General features: G+C 41.9%; 2 protein-coding genes and 1 long non-coding RNA gene across 5 annotated transcripts in view; 2 read left to right on the top strand and 1 right to left on the bottom strand.

Moving 5' to 3' along the window:
* The window catches only part of clptm1l (CLPTM1 like), a 34,365-nt gene extending 17,531 nt beyond the window's left edge, over positions 1-16,834 (top strand). The window contains exons 8-17 of one of the 2 annotated variants that reach the window (XM_033049379.1): positions 2,242-2,326; positions 4,149-4,252; positions 4,388-4,453; positions 10,476-10,526; positions 10,889-10,971; positions 11,060-11,094; positions 11,211-11,266; positions 12,818-12,862; positions 14,531-14,646; positions 15,532-16,834. In XM_033049379.1, the coding sequence (XP_032905270.1) occupies positions 2,242-2,326; positions 4,149-4,252; positions 4,388-4,453; positions 10,476-10,526; positions 10,889-10,971; positions 11,060-11,094; positions 11,211-11,266; positions 12,818-12,862; positions 14,531-14,646; positions 15,532-15,619 (729 nt within the window). In that variant the 3' untranslated portion in view covers positions 15,620-16,834. The remainder of the gene's footprint in view (positions 1-2,241; positions 2,327-4,148; positions 4,253-4,387; positions 4,454-10,475; positions 10,527-10,888; positions 10,972-11,059; positions 11,095-11,210; positions 11,267-12,817; positions 12,863-14,530; positions 14,647-15,531) is intronic. The other variant, XM_033049387.1, reaches the window with a different exon arrangement.
* On the bottom strand, positions 14,263-21,175 carry LOC116991059. The gene is made up of 2 exons (XR_004416690.1): positions 20,804-21,175; positions 14,263-14,632 (listed from the first exon to the last, which is right to left on the bottom strand). It is a non-coding gene; the product is annotated as an uncharacterized LOC116991059 (long non-coding RNA).
* The window catches only part of tert (telomerase reverse transcriptase), a 77,084-nt gene continuing 75,039 nt past the window's right edge, over positions 20,420-22,464 (top strand). For both annotated transcript variants that reach the window (XM_033049365.1, XM_033049356.1), the window contains exon 1: positions 20,420-20,858. In XM_033049365.1, coding sequence (XP_032905256.1) covers positions 20,583-20,858 — 276 coding nt within the window. In that variant the 5' untranslated portion in view covers positions 20,420-20,582. The remainder of the gene's footprint in view (positions 20,859-22,464) is intronic.

Genomic DNA, 22,464 nt, shown 5'->3' with positions numbered 1-22,464 from the left:
CTAGGATGTAAATATGGAGGAGGGGGGGCATGATTAGCAAGTTTCCAGATGACAGGAAAGGTAGTGGTTTTGCGGATAGCAAGAACATTTCTGTAAGGTTACGGGAGGCTGTAGATCAGAAGGAGTGCTGGCAGAATGAATTTAATCCTGACAAGTATAATGTGATTCATTATGGGAAGTCAATCAGGGGTGGGTGTTTACAATAAATGCTAGGGTGTTAAGGAATGTTAATGAACAGAGGACCTTAGGATTCATTACAGAGATCCCTAAAAATGGCAGCACCATGTGAAGAAGTCATATGACAGGCTTCCCTTCATAGTTCAGAGCATAGAAATAGAAATGTTGACATGTCATGTTGCAACTTTATAAAATCTGGTTAAAATATCATGTGCCGTTTGGTTGCTGGATTATAGAAAGGGAAAGGTTGGGACTGGAGAGAGTGTGGAGGAGATTCCCCAGGGTGTTGTTGGATTGGATGGCTTTAATTATAGGAAGAGATTGGACAGGCTGGATTTTCTTTTGTTGGAGTGAAGTGGTGACTTGATAGACATATATAAGATTATCAGAGACAGATTGACGAGGTAATTTCCTCCAAATCCAAAGCGCATGGGCCCCCGTTATGCATGGCTCTTTGTAGGGTACGTCGAACAATCCTTGTTCGAGGTGTACTGTGGCCCTATCCCCGAACTCCACCTCCGCTACATTGACGACTGCATTGGTGCTACCACCTGCACCCATGCAGAACTCACTGACTTCATCCTTTTCACCACTAACTTCCATCCGGCACTCAAATTCACCTGGACCATTTCCGACATCTCCCTACCGTTTCTAGGCCTCACTATCTCCATCGCAGGCAACAAACTACTGACCGACATCTTCTACAAACCCACTGGCTCCCATGGATATCTGGACTACACTTCTTCCCACCCTACTTCCTGTAAGGACTCGATCCCCTACTCCCAATTCCTCCGTCTACACCGCATCTGCACCCAGGATGAGGTGTTCCAAACCAGGGCATCGGAGATGTCCTCCTTCTTTAGGGAACGGGGGTTCCACTCTTCGAATATAGATGAGGCTCTCACAAGGGTCTCTTCTATATCCCGCAGCTCCGCTCTCACTCCCCATTCCCCCATTCGTAACAAGGGCAGAGTCCCCCTTGTCCTCACCTTCCACCTTACCAGCCGTCGCATGCAACAGATAATCCTCTGACATTTTCACCACCTCCAACGGGGCCCCAACACTGGCCACATCTTCCCATCTCCTCCACTTTCGGCTTTCCGCAGAGACCGCTCCATTCGTAACTCCCTGGTCAATTCATTCCTTCCCACCCAAACCACTCCCTCCCCTGGTACTGTCCCTTGCAACCGCAGGAAATGCTACACTTGTCGCTTTATCTCCCCCCTTGACTCTATCCAAGGACCTAAGCAGTCTTTCCAGGTGAGGCAGAGGTTCACCTGCATCTATTGCATCCGCTGCTCTAGGTGTCAACTGCTCTACATCGGTGAGCACAAGTGCAGGCTTGGCGATCACTTCGCCCAACACCTCCACACAGTTTGCATTAACCAACCTGATCTCCCGGTGGCTCAGCACTTCAACTCCCCCTCCCATTCCGAATCCGACCTTTCTGTCCCGGGTCTCCTCCATGGCCAGAGTGAGTCCCACCGCAAATTGGGGGAGCAGCACCTCATATTTCACTTGGGTAGTTTACACCCCAGCGGTATGAACATCGACTTCTCCTATTTCAGGTAGTCCTTGCTTTCTCCCTCCTTCCCCTCCCTTTCCCAGCTCTCCCACAGCCCACTGTCTCCGCCTCTTCCTTTCTTCTTCCCGCCCCCCCACCCCCACATCAGTCTGAAGAAGGGTCTCGACCCGAAACGTCACTTATTCCTTCGCTCCATAGATGCTGCCTCACCCGCTGAGTTTCTCAATCATTTTTGTCTACCTTCGACTAGGTAATCAAAATCACTTTTCCTGTAATAGAGGTATTAAAATAAGAGGGCATCTGTTTAAGGTGAGAGAACAGAGTTTTAAAGGGGATTTGAGGGAAAAGTTTTGTTTTATGTGCAGAGTTGATAGCAAGGCACAGAATAATATGGAACTAATCCAAGCAAATGGGACTAGTGTGGATGGGTAAAAAGGTAATGATAGTAGACCACATGGCTCATTCTGTGCTGTACAATTCTGCCTACATGACTAAATTATTGTATTGGTTACATGAAATATTTGATTTTTTGTTTGCAGCTCCTATTTGATTTCTTGGCTTTTAAAAATGATATTACCTTTTGGAGGCGAAAGAAAAACATGGTTGGCATGTCAACAAAAGCAGGTAGGCATTAAGGGTAATTCAATGACCTTCGACAAATACTCTGATATCAGCAACTCATTATGACCTCAGGAAGGATTATCAACTGTATTCTAAAGCGCCTGTTTTTCTTTAAAGCCAACTATTTTTAAACATAACTTCTGATACAATGTTAAAAAGAATTATGTATAAGCAGGTACATTCCTTATGCCTGACCCATATTCCTCAATTCCTTGCACTTTCATGTTCCTATCAAAAAGCCTCTTAAGTGCCACTATCCTATCTGCCTCTCGCACCAGCTCTGGCAATGGATTCCAGGCCTCCACTACCCTGTGTGTAAAATTAAACTTTGTGTAGGAAGGAAATGCAGATGCTGCTGTACACCGAAGATAGACACAAAAAGCTGGAGTAACTCAGCGGGGCAGGCAGCATCTCTGGATAGAAGGAATGGGTGACGTTCCGGGTCTGATGAAGGGTCCCTATCTTCCATTGAACTTTACCCGTACTTTCCTCCTCTCACTTTATGGCGATGCCCTCTATTGTTGGATATTTCCACCCTTGGAAAAAGGTTCTGACTATCTACTGTTTCTATTGCCCCTCATAATTTCATATACTTCTATCAAGTCTTCCCTCAACCCCAAACGTTCCAGAGAAAACAATCCAAGTTTACCCACCCTCTCCTTGTAGCTGACATCCACTAATCTGGACAGTATTCTGGTAAACCTCCTATGCACCGTCTCGAAAAGGCACCGCATCCTTCCTGTAATGGGACAAGCAGAATTGCATGCAATATTCCAAATGCGGCCTAAGCAAAGTCTCTTATGGCTTCCTGGCTCTTATACTCAATTCCTCCAGCAATCAATACAAACATAGCATATGCTTTATTTACTACCCTCTCTACTTGTGCTGACACCTTCAGTGATCAATGAACGTGGACAGCAAGTTCCCTCTGCACATCAATGCTGTTATGGGTCTTGCCGTTAACTATATACTTATAGTATAACTGTATACTATATATTGGTGTCGCCAGCAAATGTACTCACAAGACTTGCCAGATTATCTTCCTTCTACTATAAAGGGCCTGTCCCACGAGCATGCGACTCCATGCGGCAAGCGCGACCTAAAGGGCCTGACCCACGAGCGCGACCTAACATGGTCGCTTGAGCCGTACGGCCTCGTGGGGCCGGTCCCACTTCGATCGCCGGAGCCGTATGGAGTTGTGCGGAGCTGGTCCCGACCGCGCAGGGCTCCGAAAATCTGACCGTGTTCAAAAATTCCGCGCGGCAACGGCCTGCCGGCTCGACGCCGTACACACCGCCTCGATGGCGTACGTCACGCGCGTACTTGCCGCGGACTTCGCTCGAACTTCATGTCACTCACTCGACCACCGCGCGGTCCCCGCTTCTGGTTTGGTCGCGCTCGCCGCATGTAGTCGCATGCTCGTGGGACAGGCCCTTTAAGTCGCGCTTGCCGCATGGAGTCGCATGCTCGTGGGACAGGCCCTTAACGCTCTGTCTTCTATGAATAGGCCATTTCTGAATCCATGTGGGGACCTTATTAAAATTCTTACTAAAATCTATGTATACACCATCCACCACCCTACCTTCATTAATCTTCTTTGTCACCTTCTCAAAAATCTCATTCGGGTTAATAAGACGCAATAGTTTTTAATTACCAAGATACATTGAATAGCTTTGCTTTGCATGCTGTCCAAATAGATCAGATAACACTATACATAAATACAATCAATAGAGAGAGCAAAGGGGAAGATACAAAGTGCAGCATTTGACCTGTTCATGATGTCAAGGGACTCAATTTGAAGTAATAACTTTTTCTTTCATTGCAGTGCTTTGGCGATGCTTTAGTACTCTAGTGGTATTTCTTTTCCTTTTGGATGAAAGGACCAGTTTATTAGTACTAATTCCAGCTGGAGTAGGTGCTATCATTGAGGTAATATAAAAATCTGCAATTACAGACGGGACCCCTGTCAACCTTAAATAACACAAAATATTTTAATTTCATTTTGCACTGATACTTTTCTCTGTTTGCATATAAATTAAATGAATCTGTTTGTCTGAACTGCAGGTCTGGAAAGTTAAGAAAGCCTTCAAAATCACTGTGAAGTGTCATGGTTTAAAGCCAGTATTTCAGGTGAAGTATAGCAATAAATTGGAATGCATATTTAATTATGCAATGAACAATGCTTTAATTATAGCCATTAACATTGAAACAGTTACGATTAGCAAGTGCTTAAATTGCGAGGTTTGCTAAATCCTTTAAATGTTATAGTTAATTCATGTTATAATTTATTCAACCTGAATGTTATAATCCATTCATCCTTAATGAATCCATGGACAAGGACATGGTTCTTGACATTTTTCTTGATTTGCAGCCAACTGATTTTGTATCTTAACCACAAATACACAATTGACTATTAGTTGTGGAATTGGGTTAAAACAACAAAGCCAGGTGTTCAATGCCTGGTTATCTTTTAGCAATTTGTGAAAAATGATTAAAGTTTGCAAATTGTTCTGTGCACCTAATAGGTATGTTGCAAAGCCTACCTGAAGCGTCTTTGAAAATCTGCCGTTGCGGGTGTGCGCGATTTTGGCGCCGTTTAGAGGGGGCGGGTTTAAAACGCGATTTTCTCTAGGCTGTTCAAATCGAAGATGTTCAGCCTAGTTAATTATTAACGAAAAATCGCTGGAAGACCCCGTCGCAAAAGCTATTATTAGGTTTAAAGGCCTCGTATAATAGTTATAGTAGTTTAAAAATCAATCTCTAAACCCGCGACGGCCAGCAACCGCAGGGTCTCATAAAGCAAATAGCAGAAGTTAGGTTGTATATTTTTACATTCAAAAGGGCTTCTAAAGAACCCTTTATACAAAATTTAATATTGCGAGTAGCTCAATTTGGGCCCGTTATATCGCGCAGTATTTTTCTGGGCATTTGGGGCACAAATCTACTGCAATGTGAACGTTCTAAACCAGCGCGTTCCACAGGGACCCACTGGAAAGCTGATTTAAATGGGCATTTATTTACAGCAATTGAACACTAAATTCCTTCCATTTGGTCTATAAATTAATGTAAATGAGATTTAAAAATCATGTTTTATTGTGAATTATTTGTGAATATTATTTGGACATTTAGGCTATTTAAAAATGTTAATAATTTATTAAGAAATGGATAGATGTTTAGATCTAGTAATTGAAGTCTGAAATTAGCTACAATTAGGTAACTAACTAATTATATGCTTTAATTTCAGGTCATCCAAGTAAGATTATTTTATATTTGTTTCAGAATGCTTCAATCTATGATAACTGAAAATTTCATTCAGTTCTCTTAATTTTTAAGAAAGTTATGGGCTTTTGACTGTTCACGATCACAACTTTTTTGTTATGTCCATAGAAAATCAATAGGGAACAAGATGCTCATTTCCGAGTATGAAAATGGCCATAACTTTTTAAATACTTGAGATATGAAAGTGAATTAGGTGTCAAATTAAACTTATTTTTATGCTTTATCTGATGGGATAAATTACAGACTTGATTTTTTAAATCTCAAAATTTTGTAACATTGCTACACCTAATGAAGCGCAGACCTACAGTGCCCTCCGTAATGTTTGGGACAAAGACCCATCAATTATTTATTTGCCTCTGTTCTCCACAATTTGAGATTTGTAATAGAAAAAAAAATTCACGTGGTTAAAGTGCATATTGTCAGATTTTAATAAAGGTCATTTTTATACATTTTGGTTTCACCATGTAGAAATTACAGCAGTGTTTATACATAGTCCCTCAATTTCAGGGCACCATAATGTTTGGGACACAGCAATGTCATGAGGATAAGTGAGCCAGTACCTTTAGCAGCCATACATGCCCAGGCCTTAACACCCCCACAAATGTGTTTCACAGCATGAAGATCTTGGGCTCCACCATACCTTCTCTCCTCCATACTTTGCTCTTGCCATCACTCTGATATAAGTTAATCTTCATCTCATCTGTCCACAAGAACTTTTTCCTGAACTGTGGTTGCTCTTTTAAGCACTTATTGGCAAACTGTAACCTGGCCATCCTATTTTTGTGGCTAACCCGTGGTTTGCATCTTGCAGTGCAGCCTCTGTATTTCTGTTCATGAAGTCTTCTGCGGACAGTGGTCATTGACAAATCCACACCTGACTCCTGAAGAGTGTTTCTGATCTGTCGGACAGGTGTTTGGGGATTTTTCTTTATTATAGAGAGAATTCTTCTGTCATCAGCTGTGGAGGTCTTCCAGTCCCTTTGCGATGAGTAAGCTCCCCAGTGCTCTCTTTCTTCTTAATGTTGTGCCAGACAGTTGATTTTGGTAAGTCTAAGATTTGGCTGATGTCTCTAACAGTTTTATTTTTGTTTCTCAGTCTCATAATGGCCTCTTTGACTTTCATTGGCATAACTTTGGTCCTCATGTTGATAAACAGCAATAAAAGTTTCCAATGGTGATGGAAATACTGGAGGAAAGACTAGGTGCTGAGAGCTCTCTTATACCTGCATTAAGGAGGCAATTAAACACACCTGAGCAATTACAAACACCTGTGAAGCCATGTGTTCCAAACATTATGGTGCCCTGAAATGGGGGGACTATGTATAAACACAGCTGTAGTTTCTACATGATGAAACCAAAGTGTATAAAAATGACCTTTAATGAAATCTGACAATGTGCACTTGAACTACATGTGATTTTTCTTTTACAAATCTCAAATTGTGGAGTACAGAGGCAAATAAATAAATGATGGGTCTTTGTCCCAAACATTATTGAGGGCACTGTAAATGTCCATGATAGCAGGGATTTGAATGGTAGTCTGGTCCTACACTCCTGATTTTTCCCTTTGGACCTTCAAATTACTTTCCCTCGGTACACAAAAATGCTGGAGAAACTCAGCGGGTGCAGCAGCATCTATGGAGCGAAGGAAATAGGCGACGTTTCGGGCCAAAACCCTTCTTCAGACTGATAGGGGGTGGGGGGGGGGGGGGGGGGTAGAAGGAAGGAAAAAGGGAGGAGGAGGAGCCCGAGGGCGGGGGGGATGGGAGGTGACAGCTCGAGGGTTAAGGAAGGGGAGGAGACAGCAAGGGCTAGCAAAACTGGGAGAATTCAACGTTCATGCCATCGGGATGCAAACAACCCAGACGGAATATGAGGTGCTGTTCCTCCAATTTCCGGTGTTGCTCACTCTGGCAATGGAGGAGACCCAGGACAGAGAGGTCGGATTGGGAATGGGAGGGGGAGTTGAAGTGCTGAGCCACCGGGAGTTCAGGTAGGTTATTGCGGACTGAGCGGAGGTGTTCGGCGAAACGATCGCCCAACCTCCGCATAGTCTCCCCGATGTAAATCAGCTGACATCTAGAGCAGTGGATGCAGTAGATGAGGTTGGAGGAGATGCAGGTGAACCTTTGTCGCACCTGGAACGACTGCTTGGGTCCTTGAATGGAGTCGAGGGGGGAGGTGAAGGGACAGGTGTTGCATTTCTTGCGGTTGCAACAGAAAGTGCCCGGGGAGGGGGTGGTACGGCAGGGAAGGGAAGAATTGACAAGGGAGTTGCGGAGGGAGCGGTCTTTGCGGAAGGCAGACATAGGGGGAGATGGGAAGATGTGGCGAGTGGTGGGGTCACGTTGGAGGTGGCGGAAATGGCGGAGGATTATGTGTTGTATTTGCCGGCTGATGGGGTGAAAGGTGAGGACTAGGGGGACTCTGCCCTTGTTGCGAGTGCGGGGATGGGGAGAGAGAGCAGTGTTGCGGGGTATGGAGGAGACCCTGGTGCGAGTCATCTATGGTGGCGGAGGGGAATCCCCGTTCCCTGAAGAACGAGGACATTTCCGATGCCCTGGTGTGGAACGTCTCATCCTGGGAGCAGATGCGGCGTAGGCGGAGGAATTGGGAGTAGGGGATGGAGTCTTTACAGGGGGCAGGGTGGGAAGACGTGTAGTCCAGATAGCCATGTGAGTCAGTTGGTTTGTAGTGTATGTCGGTCAGAAGTCTGTCCCCTGCGATGGAGATGGTGAGGTCAAGGAATGGTAGGGAAGTGTCGGAAATGGTCCAGGTGTATTGGAGTGCCGGATGGAAGTTGGTGAAGTGGATGAAGTCAGTCAATTGTGTGTGGGTGCAGGAGGTGGCCCCAAAGCAGTCGTCAATGTAACGGAGGTTAATTACTTTCCCTCACTTTTATTCAGTTACCTTTTGAAAATCCTGTAATTCCCTGTAACTCACCTCAAGTGAGTTCAAATCCTGTAACTCACCACAGGTGAGTTCAGATCATAAACCATTCTCTGCATTAAACAAAACCTTGCTCTCGATTCTCCTTTCACACTATTCTGTATTTACCGTCATCTATTTACATAGAATTTAGAAAACTACAGCACAGGAACTGACCCTTCACCCCGCAATGTCTGTGCTGTACATATGCTTATCTCAAAGCAGAGATAGATAGATTCTTGATTAATACAGGTGTCAAAGGTTATGGGGATAAGGCAAGAGAATGGGGTTAGGAGGGAGAGATAGATCAGCCATGATTGAATGACAGAGTAGACACGATAGGCCAAATGGCCTAATTCTACTCCTATTCCCTATAACCTTATAAAGCCTCTTAAATGCCACTGTTATCTGCCTCCACCGCCATCTCTGTCAGCGCATTCCAGGCACATACAATCTTTAAAATTTGCCCTGTGCATTTCCTTTAAACTGTTCCCCTTTCACGATAAAGCTATGTCTTTTAATTTAGTTTAATTTTGTTTAGAGATGCAGCACGGAAATAGGCCCTTTGGCGCGCTGAGTCCGCGCCGACCAACGATCCCCGCACATTAACACTATCCTACACCCACCAGGGACAATTTTTAAAGTGGATAAAGTTGTTTTTAACAGCTAATAAACTATTTTTGTTACTGCAAGCTAAAAATATTAAGGGCTGTGTGCTACATTATTTAATAGTGAAGTGTCGATGGAAGCAATAGCTTGTCAATTTATATGGCCTCCACAGTGTCACTAGCAGCCTGTGTTCTTAAAGTGACATTCCGCTATAACCAAAATCCGTTGTAAAGAGGTTTGTGATAACGTGGATTTACTGTATAGGGAACTGGGGGAAAGTTGCTCTCATATCTATGATGTGATTAGATGTTAATGAAGAAAGATAGATTGTCAAGTGGTAATTTTCAAAGAAAGGTGACCAGGGAGGTTTTATCTGCAGAGGTGATGTTGATGGCTTCAGTAAATCAAGAAATCATGTGAGCAGAAGGAACCAGTGGTTCAATGGTTCTTTATTGTCACACATGCAAACGCACAGTGAAATTATTTTCTTCTACCGCGCACCCTACCAGGGGCTTCTGCCGTGCAGCGTACAGGAGGCCATATCGGGAACTCGGGTGTTGTAGATTAGGTTAGATGAGGTACATGTGAACCTCAGTCTCACCTGAAAGATTGCTGGGGTCCCTGGATGGAGGCGAGGGAGAAGGTATAGGGACAGGTGTTGCATCTCTTGCCTCTCGCAGTTGCAGGGAAAGGTACCTGCGGTGGGAGTGGTATTGGTGGGAAGGGGTAAGTGAACGTGGAGGGAGGAGATTGGAAGATGAGATTAGTGGTGGGATCGCTTTGGAAGTGACTGAAATGTCGGAGGACGGTATGTTGGGTGCGGAAGCTTGTTGGGTGAAAGGCGAGGACCAGTGGAACACCCAACCTGCTCTGTCTGGGGAGAGCGAGAGCAGAACTATGGGACATTGAGGAGATACGTGTACGAGACCCATCTATGACAAAAGGGGGTAAACCGTGAACAAAAGAAGACATCTCAGAAGTAAAGATGGGATATATTAGAAATTGAGGGGTGGTTAGAGCTGGAATGGGGTGTGGATGGTATGCAGATTGAAAATGGGAAAGAGGGTGGAGGTATGCCAGAATATTTTTTTCCTAACTTTCCAATTCTTATTCTAACCAATTCTTATTCTAACCTATTTATCTTCTGGAAAAAGATAATCTTTGATGGATTTTCTCCTGAACCTTTAGTCCCTGAGGGAAGATTTTGTTGCAGACCATCCTAAATTAATTTGGACTCTTGAGACTAAAGTAGACTAGGCTTGAGACTATGCTTCAAGTTGCCTAAATAAAGATATATTTATATGAAGCAATATAGATTACTGTTTATTTTTTTCTGCAGTTTGGAACATTTGATGAGTCTGAAAAAAAGACTGAAGAATATGATACTCAGGTATTTGGCTTGTTTTATTTGCTCTTATACCGTGCTTCACATGGTTATTCGGGAAATAAATCTGAACTTGTTTGGGCCTCACAGATTGTATTTGGTCACATTTAAGATGCATTACTAGTGTGAGACGTTGCTTCATTGAGAGAAGAGTAATTTAAAATAAAATCAGAATAGAGCAAATATCGTTGAGCAGCATTTATGGGGGCGGGTAAATTGTTCATGTTTGTGGTCAACACTGTATAAGGTCCAAACATTTTAAGAGGCTGGTGCAATTTTTACGAAATGTATGTTCGTCTTCATAATTTATTATAGATATGGTTATCTGTTAAAATTGTTTGTTCATCAAATGTAATTTGTGTCTTTAGGCAATGAAATATTTGTCCTACATACTTTATCCACTTTGTTTTGGTGGAGCTGTATATTCCTTATTAAATATGAAGTACAAAAGGTAATTATTATTGCCCCTTAAGTCAAATTTAAATTTGAATCTTCAAGGAATAATTATTACATTATATTTACAATGTATGTATTTTCAGCTGGTATTCATGGTTGATCAACAGTTTAGTTAATGGTAAGTGCTAACAATGTTTTTTGGCTTTAAACAAGTTTAAAAAAAAATCATTGATATCTTTGCTGAAATGCTTTTGTTGTAATGAAGTCATTAAAATGCATGTGTGGCTATTGCAGGTGTCTATGCTTTTGGATTCCTGTTTATGCTGCCTCAACTATTTGTTAATTATAAGGTTGGTGAAAAGATCATTATTCTGACTTGTGATTAAACTATTTTAGTGGAGATTAACAGGTCTTAATTGGAAACATAATTATCCAGATGCTATTTTGTGGATTATTCTCCTGTTGAACTCTGAGCCACAAACCCATTTGTGTTATGTATTATATCCTGTGTGAGTGTGTCTTTCAATTGATAAAAAATCTGTGCTATTTAATTCTAAACAGACAGGGTGATAGAAGTGTGAGGTGTAACCTTTAGTCCACTACTTTCAATTTCTCTTGTTTTTTGTTTTTCATAACTGATTTGTATGTCTAAACCTGACATCATACTTTTCAATATACATTAAAGTTTCTCTGAAGAGCAAATGATAAATTTGCCTTTTGGTGGTAGCCTAAGTGAATATTCATCACTATTTCCACCCTGCCTCCATTCATTTACCCCCTTCTGCCCAAAAACAATCTGACCTGCTGAGTAGGGACTCAATGGCATCACATTATAGTCCAGGCAACAGTGGGCTGGAGTGGTGGGGGATGGAGTGGCTAGAGAAATACCATCCAGTGTTCATGCAAATATGGTGGAAAATACACGAGTTGATGCTAATTTGGAAAGGTTTTATCTTTGCTATGATTGCTTTACATAATCTCTCAGATCATACAGAGGGAATGATTTGAAATGAGCAAGACTAGGTTGGCATATTGAAGCCCCAATAGGCCAAGAATTCAGGAGACTAGATTTCGAAACACCATGTTTATTTTATTTTTTTAAAAACCCTCCTTGCCCATGAGCACCAAAAAAAACCTCTCTTGATTGGGATACTAAAACAATAGTGTCCTGATCCCCTGAATGGATCAAAGCCAATGAAATCTGTGCATATTGAGCTTGTTCTGAAATGAAATTTGTGGTAAACGTACAAATACTAAACATATTTAGTTAGTACAATTTCAAGTAATAAGTGTATCCATGAAATAAGAGGCTCCATGATCCAACATTACACGATAAATCTAATTCTGGTGTTTTTACATTGTATAATTACTTCCACAACTATGTAACACACTTTATGAAGTGAATACTTTAAAGTTCTGGAAATAAATTGTATAAAAAATAATATTTTATCATAAAGTTTAAAAACCCAATTGAATCTTTGTGAAATAGCTACATTGGTTTTCAATAGTGAACTTTACCAGGTAATTAATTTGCTAGGTTCACCTGTCATTGAAGTGACTGGGCTTGATAGTCTTGCCACTCCTAATGACGTTTTTTACCATATACTAAACGCTTAATAAACAAAGCTGTTACAGCATATGCTATTTGCTCCATTTTGCTTTTCATTTCAACATATTTCTCAAAGAATGTATTTTGTTAGAATAGTTATGTTCTCGGTCAAGCTCTTCATTAGCAAACTGGGTGACAAATATTCAGAATTTGGTCTGAGTTCATAAAATGTACTGGGTTGATGTACGGATGCCCTTCTCATCACACACTAAAGTGGATTCCACATGTAAGCTTAAAAATGTGATATTAATAATGAGAATTTTTAGAATTAATAATTTTAATTTATTTACAGTTGAAGTCTGTGGCACACTTACCATGGAAGGCTTTTATGTATAAAGTAAGCTATTTTTAATTATATTTGCATGTCTAAACTGAAACCTAATTCATGTCACACTGCAGTTGCATGTTCTCTTTTGGCATGCTTATTTGCAATTCAGAATCTTGTAAAACACCTTTGCTTGCATTGAGCATAACTGAACGAAAGCTATTATTGCTGCTATGTCAAGTAGCATTATTGTCTGTCAGTCAGATGATGGTTTACATTTTAGAAAAAAGTACTTCTCTCAACGATTGCCGTTCCAATCTGAGAGATTGGAATTTTGTTGTTCCCTTACAGAAAAGTGTACATAATTTAGTTATTGAGATTTTACTGGATTAACTTCGATAATTTAACTTCAAAGCACTTTTTAAACAAAAAGTATGAATGATTGTGTTCCACTCGCTATTTGAGAGACTAGCGTCCTCCCAGAGCCAATCTGGTGACTAAGGTTGCCTCTTCTTGGTGATAGAAGCAAAACATGAAGAAAGATAGAGGCTAGAAGTCAGTATGGAGGATGATGAAAGCAAGTTCAGTTGACAGGAGCATGGCAGGATTGTTGGTTTAAGTTGCATTTATTTCAATGTGAGAGGTCTGATGGGTAAGGTGAATGAACTACATTGATAGGTACCTGCAACTGAGAGGTTATAGCCATGACACAAACATGGCTAAGGGAGGGACAGGACTGGCAGCTGCTTAATTCCAGAGTACAGGTTCTACCAGATTGGAGTTCCTGGCTCTTGTATTCAATGTCCTGACCTATGAAAGTAAGCATACTATATGCTGCCTTTACCACTCTATTTACTTGTGTCGCCATTAAGTTGCTTCTTAGCCGTCTTGAAATGCAGCCAAGATTTATTTTATTGGGGTTGGGATCAGGGTAGTATTACCCATGGATTCTGTATCCCACCACTTTCCAAAACAATGGCTTGTATAAACTAGAGCATTTGTAGTTGTATGATATTAGCATAAGGATTAAGATGTTTATTACTACAGAAAAGAGCAATTTATTTATAACCATTACGGAGGCAGTATCAAAGTTTAGCTTCTTTGCTACCTTTCATAATTTATTAAAATGCCCAGTATTTAAATTCAGTTCTTGCTTTTTATTCCTGGAATTTTTACATTGAAAATTATTGAGTGTGGAGCTAGTGAAAATACTATGGTGTTTCTATTACTTTGTGGTTTCATTTTTGTTTTCTCATCTCAGTAGTTTGTTCTACCCTGCTCATTAATTTAAGCGTTAGTTCATGTGCTGCCAAAACACATTCCCATTGCAGAATTGATGGATAGTTCCAATTTCAATTGAATACCGTGGAAAATCCTTGGAGTATATCAGAGTTATACACGTTTAGAGGAATGAGGTTGTTGATAAATTGCATTAGTACATAGATATTGTATGAATGTAGTAAAATAAACTATTTCAATAAGACCAGGCAGGTAATTTGTTTTATTACCATTTGTGCCTAAAGCAAAAATCGCATCACTGTTACATTTTCAACCATTCCTCTCAGTGCAAACAAACACACATCTGAATATGGAATATTGCAAACATTGACTTCATTGTATTATTATATCCATTCTCTCCACATTACATATACATAGTAATATGATGTACAGTGTTATTTTCCAAAGTTCTGACGAAAATATTATTTATCTTTTACTATCACAATCTATCTTCCATTGCAGGCATTCAACACCTTTATAGATGACATATTTGCCTTCATCATCACCATGCCAACATCACATAGACTAGCTTGCTTCAGAGATGATGTGGTGTTCCTTGTTTACCTGTATCAGAGATGGTAAGATTACTCAAAATATTATTTTGAAATGAAAACTTTTATACATACTATGTTATGCACATCAGTCAACAGCTTCATTAGAAACATGAATCCTTTCACTTCTGGAATTTACTCCCAAACCTATTTTGTTGGGTTGGAATGTCTTGTTAAAAAAAACATGTATTGTGCCTCTACAAAACACATATTGTCTTTAAGTTAGCCACTTCCTTCTGTAAACTCCAGCTGGGTACAAATGCTGGGGATCCCACTTTTACCCACAGTTTTAGTTTTCAGGAAAATGGAACATCAGACAGAGATGTAAAATAGGAAAGCTAACACTAAAAATAACATATCGGAGGTTTCAGAATCATAGTTATACAAAACGGCCCTACTTCATACCGACCAAGATGCCCCATTATGCTAGTCCCACCTGCCTCTAAACCTTTCCTATCAATATACCTGTCAAAATGTATTTTAAATGTTATAGTACCTGCAGGAACTACTTCCTCGGGCAGTTTATTCCACATACCCACCACCCTCTGTGTGAAAACATTTTCCCTCAGGTTCAAAGGACTATGTACCTGTACTCCTAGATCTCTCTGCTCCACGTGCCCGAAGGCCCTGTCATTCACTGTGAAGGTCCTACCCTAGCTTAACTTCCAAAAAATGCACCACCTAACATTTATCTGCATCAAATTTCATTTGTCATTCCTCAGCCCACGTGCCTCGCTGATCAAGATGGTTTTGTTCACCACTGTGCACAGAAAGCTTCAAAACATTGTTTAAAAATGTAGAGAAATTTGGCCCTTGATTTTCCCTTTGTGACTACATTTGTGCCATTTTGTTGTATCATGATAAACAGACATATGACTTAATTCTGAAATTCTGTATTATTTTTCATTGCAGGCTTTACCCAGTGGATAAAACAAGAATAAATGAGTTTGGTGAATCGTATGATGAAAAAGACACAAAGAAAAAGCTGCATAAGGAATGACTTCAGACTGAACTTACTCTGCAATTAGTGTCTGTTCTGTTGCAAGCAATCTTTATGCGCTGCTGCCTGCAGCACAGTGACTTAATTGATCTTTCCTACTGTGACTGCGGTATCTCCAGCAGTGCCAATCTCCTTGGATTTATAATTCCAGGTCATACTTCTGAGTTAAACAGTATTACACGTACAAAGATAGAAATTATAAACAATAAAGTTGCTGCTTGACAGCACAGTTTAGATTTGTAAATTGTCGTTTGTTCCAAGAGTCCATTCAACTGAGAGATGTTTTGGGGCAGTAACCAGTCAGAACGCCTGCCACAGTTGATCTACTTCATTAAGGACTGAAGTATTCAGGCATCCACACACTACTGTTCCCAGTTTGGTTTCTGTTTATTTCTTTCCAATTTTTCTTTCTTTGTGTACATTACCTAAACTGTGAATGATTTATGTGCCAAGTTAGTCAAAGTTTTTGGTTTTGTGCAACTGTAGTTATTAGAATCATAAAGCTGTATGGCACGCAAACAGGCCCTTCAGCCCATCTTGTCTATGCCGACCAAGTTGACATACGTGGCTAGTCCCATTTGCCTGCATTTGGTTGATAACCCTCTAAACCCTTCCCATCTATATATCTGCCCAAAAGTATTTTAAAAGCCATCATTGTATCCACTTCCATAGCTTCCTCTGGCAGCTCATTCTAAATACAGAATAGCGTCTTGAGGGAAAAGATTGCTCCCATGTTCCTTCTTGTATCTCTTTCCTCATCTCTAGTTTTAAAATCCGTTGCCCTTTATTAATTTTCAAGTCACTTATTAAACACATAATTGATTTGTATAAGGGGAGAAAACTTAACTGTTCGAAAGAGAAAATAAATTGCTTGAATTTGTTGGACTGGGTTTTTATATATTGGAAGCAAACCTATTTTTCTATTATTTTAATAGAAAAGTTATTTTTTTTAAACTAAAGCTGAATAAGATGAAATGGAAGAAATTCTCACGGCCAAATATGGCAAATTAATTTAAATTCTTTGAGGAGTCAGGTTTATTTTTGACTTAAGGATGGTAATTTTGAGTTAAAGGTAAATATCATTTCTTAGTTTTTTTCATTGGCTCAGCTTAAAATAGTACTTTCTCATTTTTATTAACCTGTAAAATTTGATTTGTTGAACAGGTGTAATATCTTATTTCTCTGCGAGTGAGATAAAGTTATTTTGAACACTCAGATAATGTCTTTTTCTGAAAATTTCTTTCAGGTTTTATGAAATCTTAGATGTGATGTAGAAACAGGCACCAGCCCATTCAGTCCACTTTGATCATCAACCACCTATTTTACACTAATCCTACATTAATCATTAATCCCCTTTTTAATTTTTTCATATTCTCATCAACTTACATATTTTACTATTCATCTACACACTCGTGGTAATTTATAGTGACCAATTAATCTACCAACCTATACTACTTGGGATGTGGGATGAAATAAGGATCACCCAGTGAAAATCCATGCAGTCGCAGGGAGAAGGTGCAAAATCCACACAGACAGCACCCAAGGTCAGGTTTCAAAACAGGTCTCTGGCACCATGAGGCAGCAGCTTTACTGGTTGTGCTGCTATGCTGCCTTTACATTTACCTTGGTGAAGGTTGGTGCATCATTTTCAAGTATAATGCTTATGCTGCTGAACATTGAGATGTTAATCTTTTCATATGGATGGCATCGATAATTGATCCTCATGTTGCAGATAGTAATTCTTAAAGGTTACTGTGTTACAGCCTCTTGGTCTTGGTGTAACTCATAGAAGGTCAATTGCAGGAACTGACAGACTTTCCTCATGCATTGGATTATGTTATGAAGTTGAATCTGGTAAAACTACAATGTAACTACATAAATGCAACGGCACTTTGTTATTTGTAGTGATGTACAATAAAGTATGCGTGGAAAGTGCCAATCCAAAGGGTTTTTTAAAAAAAAGCAAAATAAACATGATGCAACCCGGCACAATTTGCACAAATGGCTAATAGTAAGGTTAAGAATAGCAACATTATTTTAGTTTTCAGCACGATGGCTCTAGGGTCCAGGACTTTGGACAGGACAGCGGCAGAGCAGTAGAGATGCTGTCTTAATGCCAGTGTCGATCTGACTACGAGTCCTTGTCTGTACGGAGTTTGCTCTGGTAAACCTTTTCTGTACCCTTTCAAAGCCTCCACTTCCGTCCTAATAATTGGAGAACCAGAACTGCACTGGAAAAATAAGGTTAGAACTGCAGATAGGAGAGATTTATAGCAAAAAGACAGCATTTACAAATGGGCATTAAAGTGCAGTGCCCATTTCATCAGTAGATTAGTTAGTCATAGTGTGGAAAAATGTCCTTCGGCCAAACTTGCCCACGCTGAATAACATGTCTCATCAACACTAGTCCCACTTGCCTGCGTTTTAGCCCATATTACTCTAAACCTGTCCTATCCATGTGCCTATCTCATTGTTTCTTAAATGTTGCGATAGTCCCTGCCTCAACTACCTCCTCTGGCAGCTCGTTCCATACACCCACCACCCTCTGTGTGGAAAAAGTTACCCCTCAGATTCCTATTAAATCTTTTCCCCCCATCACCTTAAATCTGTGCACTCTGGTTCTCAATTTCTCCCACTCTGGGCGTGAGACTCTGTGTCTACCTGATCTGTTCCACTCATGATTTTATACACCTCTGTAAGATCACCCCTCATCCTCCTGTGCTCCAAGGAATAGAGTCCCAGCGTGCTGAACCTGTCCCTATAGTTCAGACCCGCGAGTCCTGGCAACATCCTCGTAAATCTTCTGTTACTTTCCAACTTGACAACATCTTTCCTGTAACATGGTGCCCAAGTTAATACAAGGATTGTGACTATTTTCTGAAGGAAGTTCGGGAAGGTTTAACGGAGACAGCGATGGCTGCATGATCGCAGGGAGTCTTCTTCTTGCGTATGGTGTGCACAGCCTAAAGTTGCAGGACAACTTGTTTTATTTGATTGTACACGTCGGGTTGATTGCATTTGTCAAAAACAGGGCGGACCACGTGAAGGTTGCAATCTCCCACCCTATCGCAGGGAGTGAGGCAGTCAGAAGGGGGTGGACAGAATTGACTTTAGTTGTTACCTTCGGTGAACTTCCTCCCCACCCTGTATTATTTTGTCTCAGTCAGTTGGGTGCTGGAAGGTTCGGTGGCGTCTTGGGGCCCAGGCTGTACTTGTTGCGAAGGTCTCTACTGAACTGTGGGATCGTCACAGAGAAACCATCAACAAAGTGCATTCCTGGACTACATCCCCTATGTTCTAGAACCAAACAACTGCAGATGCTGGTTAATGCACAAAAGGAATCTGTTTCACCTGGAACGACTGCTGGGGTTTCTGGATCCAAGTGAGACAGAGGTCCACATGCACCTCTAACCACTGTGTTCCTGATGTGGGCTCCTGTACATTAGCAAGACCAAGCATAGACTTGGCGACCGTTTTGCTGAATACATGCGCTTAGTCTGCCAAGGCCTACTGGATCTGCCCGTTGTTAGCCATTCAACTCACCTTCCCGTTCCCATACTGCCCTTATTGTCCTGGACCACCTCCATTGCCAGAGATGGTCACACACAAACTGGAGGAACAGCATCTCTTATTCCACTTTGCTAGATTACAGCCCAATGGTACGTTCATAGGATTCTACAATTTTAAGGAACCCTCAAACCCCTCCCTTTCTCTGGCCAAGCTGGACATTTGTAGGTTATGGGTTATGGCAGCGACCAGCTGAGAGCTCCATCCAGGCTGACTGCCTGTCCCCCTCCTTCAATCTTACATCCGTGCCCAGGTGTCCCTGGAGAGGGAGGATGTGTCCACGGGCATCTTGGCCGCTTTCTCAAGGGCCTTGAGTGCTTCACAGATGGAAGTTACGGTTTGATACTTATAATAATCCTCATTTTAGATCATGTCTCCTTAGAGCAGTGATTTCACTATCATTGTGTACCTGTAAATTAACTTTAGTTTAGAGATACAGCACGAACACAGGCCTTTCAGTCCACCGAGTCTCAACGACTTGCGATACCAGCACTCGAAGGGCAATTTACAATCTACCGAAGCCAATTAACCTCTAAACCAGTAGGTCTTTAGAGTGTGGGTGGAAACCGGAGCACCCAGAGAAAACCCACGCGGTTACGGGGAGAACGTGCAAATTCCATGCAGACAGCACCCGTTGTCATGATTGAACCGGGTAAAAGCAGCAACTCTGCCACTGCGCCGCGCCCTAGAAATCTTAGAAATCGCACTTTGTCAACAATTTATGCTATCCTGCAATTTGACTAACCAATTTTTAAAATCAAGTACTGGTGCTGCTGTATCGTCCAACTATTTTGATCAATGTATTACTGCTAACGAATTGTAGTATTCTTGCTGGCATGGAAGCTTTTAGTTTTTGCCTCTGTTACATTTGGGATTATATCGCTGTAAGGCAAACTCTACCCTTGCGCCACCGTGCTGCACACATTTTGCACAAAAAAATTGCAGCCTCACCAAAGTTTAAAAACCGATATGACTTCCTGATTGTTTAAGAAGGAACTGCAGATACTGGAAAATCGAAGGTAGACAAAAATGCTGGAGAAACTCAACGGGTGAGGAAGCATTTATGGAGCGAAGGAAATAGGCAACGCTTCGGGCCGAAACCCTTCTTCACACTGACTTCCTGATTCTTGCATTCAATGCCCCGTTGTTATGTTTCTGTGCTGTGAATTCCATGCAATCCAAAGCAAAGATCCTATAGCGGAGCCGCTATAGATGCAATCTGCACGAGTTTGGAAGAGAGGGAGAGTCAGTTTGATTGGTGGGAGGGAGAAGATCCGCTCTGTCTATGATATTTGGCAGCGATAGCGAGCTCCGGGACTGCATGTAACCACTCCTCTCTCCACCAGATCTTTGCTCTCCACTGTCTCCAGCCCAGCGTGCTCTGTGATCGCCGAAGATGGTTGACGACGGGTTGCAAACAGAGCGGACTACGAGTGCCCCGCTATTGCCGGAGAAGCGGATAATGAATGATAGCGGATTGTACCGGTTGCTGGGGTCTCTCTATCCCCGCGTAACTTCCATAGAGACGTTCATTTCCAGGATCGACCATGTTGCACCACCAGTTTTAGTGGAGGCGGCTGATACCGATAACTATAAACGTTTTATCTCCCAACTCACCGTGTGCGTCCCCGGGGAAGCAAAGCCTCTGTGGCAGCCGATCACATTTCAGCAGGTAGGAAGCAAGGCTGTTGGACCCGAAAGCAAATGTATTGCATTGTACTATATCACATTCTTGCAGCGTGTAAGAAATGAGTGTTTGGCGCCTTCTACAGTCGAAGTAACATTTTGTTGATTGGTGGAAACTTTCTAAAAGGTTATTGGGAATCAATCTAATTGGTTGACTAACTTCCCGCTTGACAAAGCATGAAAGGTTAGGCTTTTTAAAAGTTAATTGTCACAAAGCTACGATGTCGCAAACTTTCAATCCAGGCCAGATGATCGACTCCAGATTTGTCTGAAGATTTGTACCATGTGACATTGCAGCCAAGTATATTTGGCGTGTTTTGTATTGCGTTGTAATCCCTCCCCTAAACCAGCTCATGGCGCAGCCCTCATAAGGTCATGAAAGCCCTGTCCCACTGTACGAGTTAATTCAAGAGCTCCCCCGAGTTTAAAAAAAAATCACTCGTGGAAGCACGTAGAATGAACGTAGCGGGTACGTCGGAGCTCGGGGACGTCTCTTACGGGCTCGTAACGCTAATGGCAGGTACTCGGGAAACACGGTAAGCTCGGGAAGACTCGTGAAGATTTTTCAACATGTTGAAAAATGTCCACGAGAGCCCCGAATACCTACAGGCGGCCATTACCGTAAATCTCCGAGTTCGAATCAGGGCAAACTCGGAGAGCTCTTGAATGAACCCGTACAGTGGGACAGGCCTTTAAGTGATAGGAGCAGAATTAAGCCATTCATCTCTTCCTCCTAACCCCATTCTCCTGCCTTCTCCCCATAACGCCTGACGCCCATACTAATCAAGAATCTATCGATGTCTGCAAAGAATTCCACAGATTTACCACCGTCTGACTAAAGAAATTCTTCCTCATCTTCTTAAAGCAACATCTTTTAATTCTGCTATAACATCTAGTCCTAGACTCTCCCACCAGTGGAAAAAAAGGCCAAAAGGGATTTCTGCTGGAGGATGCGGGGATGTTCAGCAACTGTGGCAGGGCTTGAATGCCATCACCTCCTACAAGGCGAAATCAAGAGGCCGCTCAACCGACAGCGAAGCATCACTCCCTGACAAGCTCAATGTGTTCTTTGCACCGTTCGATAGGGAGAATACTGATGTGCCTTCCCGAGCCCCCATTCACCCTGACGGTATCACAGTCACAGAGACTGACATCAGAAGATCCTTCATGGGGGTGAACCCTCGGAAAGTGCCTGGATCTGATGGTATACCCGGCTGAGTTCTCAAGACCTGTACAGACCAACTTGCGGGTGTTTTTGCAGACATTTTCAACCTCTCAATTCTGAGATGTGAGGTTCCCACCTGCTTTAAGAGGGCCCAAGAAAAGTAAGGTGACGTGCATCAATGACTATCGACCAGTGGCACTAACATCAGCGGTGATGAAGTGCTTTGAGAGGTTAGTTATGGTGCACATCAACTCCTACCTCGACAAGAACCTCGACCAACTACAGTTCGTATACCGCCACAACAGATCAACGGTAGATGCAATTTCACTGGTCCGCACTCCGCATTGGACCACTTGGACAATAAAAACACTTACGTCAGGCTGTTGTTTATAGACTACAGCTCGGCACACAATACCATCATCCGTTC

The sequence above is a fragment of the Amblyraja radiata genome, chromosome 2, assembly GCF_010909765.2.
Source record: "Amblyraja radiata isolate CabotCenter1 chromosome 2, sAmbRad1.1.pri, whole genome shotgun sequence".
Classification (NCBI taxonomy): Eukaryota; Metazoa; Chordata; class Chondrichthyes; order Rajiformes; family Rajidae; genus Amblyraja; species Amblyraja radiata.
This window is presented reverse-complemented; position numbering and strand designations above follow the sequence as displayed.